The sequence below is a fragment of the Chiloscyllium plagiosum genome, chromosome 3 (genome assembly GCF_004010195.1).
Source record: "Chiloscyllium plagiosum isolate BGI_BamShark_2017 chromosome 3, ASM401019v2, whole genome shotgun sequence".
Classification (NCBI taxonomy): Eukaryota; Metazoa; Chordata; class Chondrichthyes; order Orectolobiformes; family Hemiscylliidae; genus Chiloscyllium; species Chiloscyllium plagiosum.
The window spans coordinates 39,769,020-39,777,339 of NC_057712.1; the positions used below are offsets into that span (position 1 = coordinate 39,769,020).

The following is an 8,320-nucleotide window of genomic DNA, read 5'->3' on the forward strand; positions in this document are numbered from 1 at the left end:
CCCTCTCCCCCGTGAGAACATTCCGCACCCTCTCTGAGACATTCTTGATCCTGGCACCAGGGAAACAACATACCATTCTGCTTTTTCTCTGCTGGCCACAGAAACGTCTGCCTGTACCTCTGACTACAGAATCCCCTAACACAATTGATCTCTTGGAAGCCGAAGTACCCTCCTTGCATTAGAGCCAATCTCAATACCAGAAACTTGGCTTTCATGCTACAATCCCCTGAGAATCCAACACCCCCGACATTTTCCAAAACAGAATACCTGTTTGAAATGGGTATATCCACAAAAGACTCCAGCACTAGCTGTCTACTTCTCTTACCTTTCCTGGAGTTAACCCATTTATGTGACTGTATCTGATAATTTCCCCCCTTCATATAACTGCCATCCATCACATACTGTTGCAATTGCAAATTCCTCATCGCTTCTATCTGTCTCTCCAACTGATTCACTCAATCTGATAAGATTCGCATCCAACAGCATTTATGGCAGATATAATCCGCAGTAACCCTTAAACTCTCTTTAAACTCCCACATCTGTCAAGAAGTACGTATCACTGCAAAGGCCATTTTTGCTCCTTCACAATCTACAGACCCAGAAAATAACACCGTCTTATTCCTCTACAAACACTGCCCAGGTTAAATTAATAGCTATGGCATATATTTTAAGTTTAATCAAGAGATTTATCTCCAAAAACACATAATCAAGAAAGAATCCACTATACTCACTACTGCAGCCTTTCTCTTGGACAGACTTAAAACAACAATTAACTTATCTGATTCTGTGCTGTGAACCTTTCCCAACAGTTCCTCCAAGATTAGTTGTGATTTAGTGTTTGTTAATTTTCCCAGATTATTGTACTCAAAATTCCTTGTCTGATGTTTCTTTGTATTACACACTGTGCACAACACAGCTGTAATCAGGATAATCTGGATACCACTCGCCTCCATGTTGAACTGCTCCAAACTCAAAGGCTAACATTAACCAGGCTGCTTACATTCTTTTCTCCTTCTTCCTTACAGCAACCCTAATGACGATTGAGATTCTCTGCCAAAGAAATTGCAGCCTTTCTGAATGTATCTCTACATACATGATTGCTATGGCAGCAGGAGATCTACTGGACATTATTATCAATGTAATAATATATTATGTTTTCAGTTATCACTTCCCACATTCATTCCGGTTTCACAGTCCTGTGTACAAGTTCATCATATACATGACGGGTATCACCTTTGAATTATCTGTTTGGTTCACTATCACTTTCACCTTTAACCTCTTTATAATTATCTGCTGCTCAAAGTTTAAAAGGATATATGCCACCAAGAGACCTACGGCCATGGTTATGATGATATTTTCTATGATGAGCTTTTTAAAGAACATTCCTGTATTATTTGCATATGAACCTGAAGTAATAATTAACAACTTCCAGTGGGGCTGCATTGCAAATCTGGTCTATTTTTCCTCACCCTTTGGTGTGGCATGCTTTTGGTTTCACAGTGTCTGGTGTATTTGGTTCACATTTACTTTAATTATCTTGTTCAATTCTTTGAAAGTGAAAGATATTTTAGTGACCAATAGAGCCTGAAGAACCCTCCAGGGCCACAACAGTAAGAATCAGAGAGATTCAGAGATGGAGAACCAAAGGAAATCCATCATTTTACTCTTCACTATATCAGGGAGTTTTATATTGTGGTGTCTGACAGCCAATGTGAGCTTTGTAATTACAAGAATGACAAACACAACTTACTATCGAGGAGATCATGCATCCCCTGTACATCCCGCCACTAAACTGGAGGCATGCTGAAGCATTTAAGTTTTTGCGCTAGTACATGCATCCATGCAGCTACCCAGAGGAAATTCAGGGAAGAAGTAAAGAAGATGCTAAAATATCCCTGGGCAGTGATTGTATGATTTTCTAAAATGACACAAAACTGATGAAGAACTCAATTTTGGATATCAAGCATTCAGCTTCAGTACCTTTTTTAGTTGAGATTCTTTTGGCCAAATTTACATACTTACTGAAACAATTACTTGATATGTGATCACTTTTGGTCTTTGTTCATGGGGTTCTTCATGCTAACTATCACAACAAATCATTCAAGCTTAACGAGAAGTAAGTCCATTTAAGATTCAGTTGCTTATGACTGCAGTGGATTTGATATTTTTTCATGGAGATTTGATGAAAATGTTGCTTGGATTGTTGTCAGAAAGAATGGATCGTTAATTTCTTGTAATGGGATGTTTTATCTTTTTGAGCACTTTCAATTTTCCCACTGTTTTGATTTCAATTTCTGATATCTTGCTTAATTAAATATATTTGAGAACTATCCAGATATTTTAAAATGAGGCTTTCATTTTTTTGCTATGAAATGTGTTATGGGAATCTGAAGCTTGTTGATCTGAACCAGTGACCCACCAAAGCTGGTGCGTCAATGGGAGAACAATATTAATAACTGGATATTGCTGACACTTACATATTAAAAACTGCCTGAGATATTGAGATGAAGCAATCCACCTGTTTGGCCTGGTGCACAGAAAATAATCTTTGATATCCCTTCCCATTTACCAGCTGGTGTTATGTGGCAATCACAGGGATAAAGATAAATACATGAAAAATTTCAGGAGCATGCCAGTCTCCCTTCCGATACAGCGACTCCAATGATTTATTTGCCAATTTAAGTTGCGTGGTAATCTGCAAGATGCCAAAATAGCATCAAATATACATTCTTCACACTGCAGCATGTGCTCGGTTAGCAAAAGAGAATTCTCTGACTGGTTTTGCTGGAAAGAATTTTTGTTAAAGTTTTATGTTAATTTCTTTTGGTTGCCTGAAGAAACCAGCAATCTATGGTTGGTAACTCTTAAGGAACAAATAGTCCCCATTCTGCGTACAAACATTCAATTCCCCCTGGTAATGGGGAGAGGCTTTGTTGGAGGGAGACATATCAAAAAGGAATCTTGAATCCTATGTTTAATCGAACCAATCCATCTTTATTCCTTATGACTGCCGAGTGAGTGAGGGCCCTCTGTCGGCCACTTTGTTATCCCCATCCAATTACAGCATTTTATACATTCCATGGTACAATAATTACATGCCACATTGCCATCATTGTTAGCAACATCCCACTAATATATACATTAAATCTTATAAATATCTGATCAATGATGGAAAACTCTATGGACTGCCCTAGGTCCTATCATAATCTCATGATGTTTACCTGAATCCTTTTATCATCTGTTTTTGGCATCTTACAATGCATCTCATTCAATCACATTCCGACACTGACAGTTAAACTCCTTCCCAACAGTTGCCAGCAGCATCATATTAATTGCCAATAAATTGATAACTTAGTTATCATTAAGAACTCTTCTAAATTTTGCAATTCATATTCTCTATTAACCTTAGTATAGAAGGTTAGAAAGGAGATTAATTTCTACCAATTGTTGTAAAGTCTTTAAGATCAACCCAAATATAAAGTTAGTATAGTTCTATGACAAGGTTGACAAATTGGGAGCAGCTTCTCTCTCATTTGACCTTGGAAGATCAAACAAACACAGTCTCTCTGTATTGTAGCAGCAATTTACAACCTCTGCAAATTGGTTTTAAACTGCAAGATTAATTCTTGGATAAACCTTACTGTCTCTATTCTAAACTGCACCCTTTTATTAAATATGACAGTATTGATTCAAATTCCATTGATAAAGGTGAAATTCAATCACTTGTGCAGCTTTACCAAGTCATTAAAACAAATTTATTTGAATTCACTAGGTCCAACAGGACATGATCTCACTCCCACTCTTCTCTTATAATTTGTCTCTGCCACCTTTCCCTTGATCTTTGGATGCAAGGATCTGCTCAAATTGTCTACAGCTGTACTCTGCTGTTTGATAAGGTATAAAGTTGTAATTGTTTATTTCTCCATAGTCACAATGACTCTGTTTTGCACTCTTTCTCTACCTCCTTCTGTGCTGTGATACTCATTTAGAAGTTATCTGAGTGCACCATTTGCTGTTTCTGTCCTGGTTGACAGAGCAGGAATCTTCTTTATTGCTTATAGCTATCTGCTTAAAGGAATTCAATTAAACCCCTTAGTATTAGTTTGTTGTTGATAATTTTAATTTACAAGTACCTAAAAGAGTTCAAAATATTGTGGGATCAGTCTTTTCATTGTACATTTTACTAAATACCAATCTTGGAAATGTGGTTAATGCCTCTTTACTCTTTCAATGGTGTTGTTTATTAAACTGCTTATCAGTCGTGCAAGATTTTCAATTGGTTACACAGGACAGTTTTGGGAGCTTCTGACAAAGAATTTAAAGGTCATAATTAATTGGAGAAGGAAACAGGCAAGAACAGAAGCAGATTCCATGATGGGTAGTGCTGATGTCAATTGTGCTGCTAACGAGAGTGGTGCTACATGGGATTTGTGTAGGAAGGGCTCTGGCAGCTCGAGAGTGGTTGAATAGCTCTGTGGAGTGAGGGCTCAGGGAGGTAATTGAATTGTGGGGTCTTATTAGCAGTTGACTGCCGTTTATAATTCATTGGAACTTTGAGCGAGTCTATACATTTGCTTTCTGCAGCTGGACCAGACTAGCTCCCAGTAACAAACTGGAATTGTGCACACTATTATTAAGATCTGGGAAGAATACTGAGGGATCTGTGGTATCTGTCTTGATCACAATAGTTATTAGCTGTGCACTCTGGGATATTCAATTACAGTCTATTGCTGATTTTTGCACATGTTAATTGTGAGTGCTTGAAATATATTGTACATTTATTGGAAATTGTATCACTGTTCTGATATTGTGAAGATTTCTGTTTGTTCAAAACAATGAATAGTTTGGCAATATTCGATTTACAAATCCCTTCCATCTCATGCTGTATTTACTGTTATGGACTAGACCAGACCCCCTCAAAATATACTAAGAAAATAGTCTCTAATTTTTTTTATTTTAAAAGTAGATGCAATTTGATAGTTTGATCAATCAGCAAAACATATTTTATTCACACACTCTAGTTAAAATACAATAAAAGAAAAATAAAATAATTAGTTTAGCTGTAACTCCATTGGAAAATATAACAGAATAAGATTAGTTAGCTACTAAAATGTAACTGTTCCAATATAGTAACATCCTATAAACACATCCTTGGCAAAAGGCAAATTCAATAAAATAGTTAATCTCACATGCAGTCTAGCAGCAGGAAAAGACCCCCTTGCTTTTCACTGTAACCGGGACAGGGAAAATTAGCAATTTTACCAAAAATATACACAGAAGAAGAATCTGACTGTATTCTAGAATGTTACTATCTTAAAAAATGATGTCTTGATGAGGAAATGGAGACCATCACATCTACAGGCAGATAAAAAACTGGCAGAAGTTCATCAAATTGTATTATAGAAATGAAGTGTTACAGCTGCACACGAATTACTAGTAGGAGGTCATTTAGGGGTAAGAAAAACTCAAGCCAAAGTGTAAAAACATTTGTATTGGCCTGGACTGCATAATGATGTTGTATTTTGCCAGATATGTCATAAATGTCAGGTAATTGAAAAACCTCAGGTAGTGATAAAATCATCACATTTAATACCCATTCCTGCAACTGAGTAACCTTCAACGAGAGTGTTAATCAATTCCATAGTACCCCTAACTAAAACAAAAATTGGGAATCAGTATTTGTTGACCATAATGGATGTGTCCACCAGATTTCCAGAGGACACTCCATTATGCAATATTACAGCTTAAAAGGATTGTAGATTATTCAAATTTTTCACTAGGTACGAACTATCCAGAGTGGTACAATCTGATCAAAGGTCAAACTTTACATCAAAATTACTTAGGGAAGTTATGGATAGCTTAGGAATAAAACAATTTAAATCTGTGGAGTACCATCCAGAACCACAGACACTAACATGGTGGAATCAAGCTTCATAGACCATGTTGAAGACTTACAGTCAAGACATTCTGGAAGATGGGGATGCAGGAATTCCATTTGTACTTTTTGCTATCATGGGTACACCAAACGAATCTATCAAGTTCAGTCCATCTGCATTAGTCTTTGGGCATGAGGTGAAAGGACCACTGAAATTAACTAGGAGAAATTGTTGAGTCAGAATTCAAAGACTACATATTTAGACTATGTGTAAAATTTTAGGCTAAGAATAAATAGAGTGGGTGAGTTGGCTCGACAGCATTTTAAAATAGTACAGCCTGTGATAAAACAAGAAACAGTCAAGAAGTCAAAAATTCACAATTTTGCCAGTGGAGTTGATGTGTTAGTGTTACTTTCAGTGATAGGTGAACCTTCAAAAGCAAAGTTTCGTGGACCTTATTAAATCAAAAGGGGATTGAATGTGGTGAATTATTTGAAAAGAACACCAGTTAGAAAGAAATCTCACACCATGTGTTACACAAATGTGCTCAAAATTTTGATAAGGAAGAAAAGCAAAATGAGAATGTGTTACTGGTTACAACACAGATTGAAGAACCATATTCAGAGAACTCTGAATTAGACATTCCTCAAGTTAACTTGGACAATGACAACGTTCTCAAAGATTGGGATAAATTATTGAGTTTCCTTCCAGAGGAAAATGGAAATGATCTGAAAGAGCTTTTACTATCACATGGGGAAATATATGGGAATATACTGGGAAGTACTAATATAATTATGCAAGATGTTTATATAGGAAATGCTGTTAAAATTAAACAACATCTTTACAGACTTAACCATCTAAAGTTGGCATAGGTTCAAAAAGAGGTTGAACACATGCTCAAAGATAACATAATCAAAGTGAGTTGCAGTGGCTAGAGTTTACCTGTAGTAATGGGACCAAAACCCAATGATTATGTATGGGCTATTGCAAAGTCAATATTATAATGTTTGATTCATATCCTATTCCATATTTGGAAGAGTGTATTGAGAAGGTAGGACAATCAACTTATATTATAAGTTTGACTTAGTCAGAGAATACTGGCAGGTACCTTTATCCAAAAGAATGAAGGCAATTTCAGCTTTTGTGACACTGAATGAACTATATCAATTTAAAGTCATGCCATTTGGCATGAAATAAAACAACAGCCACATTTCAAAGACTAATCAATAAGGTCATTTCTGGATTACCCAATTGTGTACTGTACATTGATGACCTGGTGAGTTTTAGTCACAGATAGAAGGAACATTTGGAGCATCTATTGGAATTGTTTAATTGACTTGGGAGGCAGGCTCAGTGGTAAACCTGGCTAAGAGTGAAATGACAAAAGCCCAGGTTACATTCCTAGGCCATGTTATTGGACATGGACAGGTGGCCCCATAGAATGCAAAAACAAAAATTATTGGGGAGTTTCCCATACCATTGACAAAGAGAGCAATATTACGATTCCTGGGATTGAATGGGTTTTATTGGATGGTTGTACCAAATTTAATCAGTGCAGTTGCTCCACTGACTGACTTATTGAAGAAATGCAAAAACCTTTGGTGGACAGCAGACTGTCAGAGACATTTGACAACCTGAAATCTCTGTAAACCATTGCCCCAGTATTAGCGAGCGATGTGGGTTTTGGTGCTGTGCTCTTGAAAGAAGATGATGAGAAGATAGAAAGAACTATTGAGTATTTTTCCAAAAAAAACTGAGTAATCAAGAGAAATATTCCACAACTGAGAAGGGAACCTTAAGCTTGTTGTTGCCCATTACAACATTTATTCTGTCAGTAATGTGTCTGAGGCAATTTTATATACTGATCATAACCCATTTATGTTTTTGGAGAAATTTAAGGGCAAAAGTTCCAGGCTGCTTAGCTGAAACTTATTATTGCAACCATTCAATTTGAAAATTATACATGTAGCAAGTTGAAAAAGCATTATTGCTAATGCATTGTCATGAGACTTAAATGAAAAAAGATGGAGGCATTTGGTGGTGAGAGTAAATGGACTGAAATTGATTGTAGAAGTGATTATTTGCATGCTCAGAGTCAACGTAATGGATATTTATTGTAGTATTACTAGTAGAGTAAGTCTAAGAGTTTTAAAAATGAAACTATCTTTTGTAAGGGGGAGGTATGACAATACTGTCACTTTAATAAGCTATTTTGTCCTGGTTCCTTTTGAAGAGAGGTTGGAAGGCAGAGGTGTGGTGCGGTCTCTAAGAAAGTAAACAATTTGTGAGGACTTGGGATTTTTTTTTAAGTTGGAACAACGGAAGCCCCCTGGGTAGGGCCAGCTCTCACGGACCAAGGTTTCTGGGTTTTTTTTAGTTTTTACGTTTAGATTTATGCAGAGGCCTTTGAGGTCCCAAAAGAGTCGGAGTGTCAGTGAATGTCC

At 36.7% G+C, this 8,320-nt stretch overlaps 1 protein-coding gene across 1 annotated transcript in view; it reads left to right on the plus strand.

The window, feature by feature from the left end:
• Positions 1–5,940: 5,940 nt before the first annotated feature.
• Positions 5,941–8,320, plus strand: part of slc35f3b (solute carrier family 35 member F3b) — a 47,344-nt gene continuing 44,964 nt past the window's right edge. The window contains exon 1 of the mRNA XM_043687441.1: positions 5,941–6,016. Within this exon, the coding sequence (XP_043543376.1) occupies positions 5,941–6,016 (76 nt within the window). The remainder of the gene's footprint in view (positions 6,017–8,320) is intronic.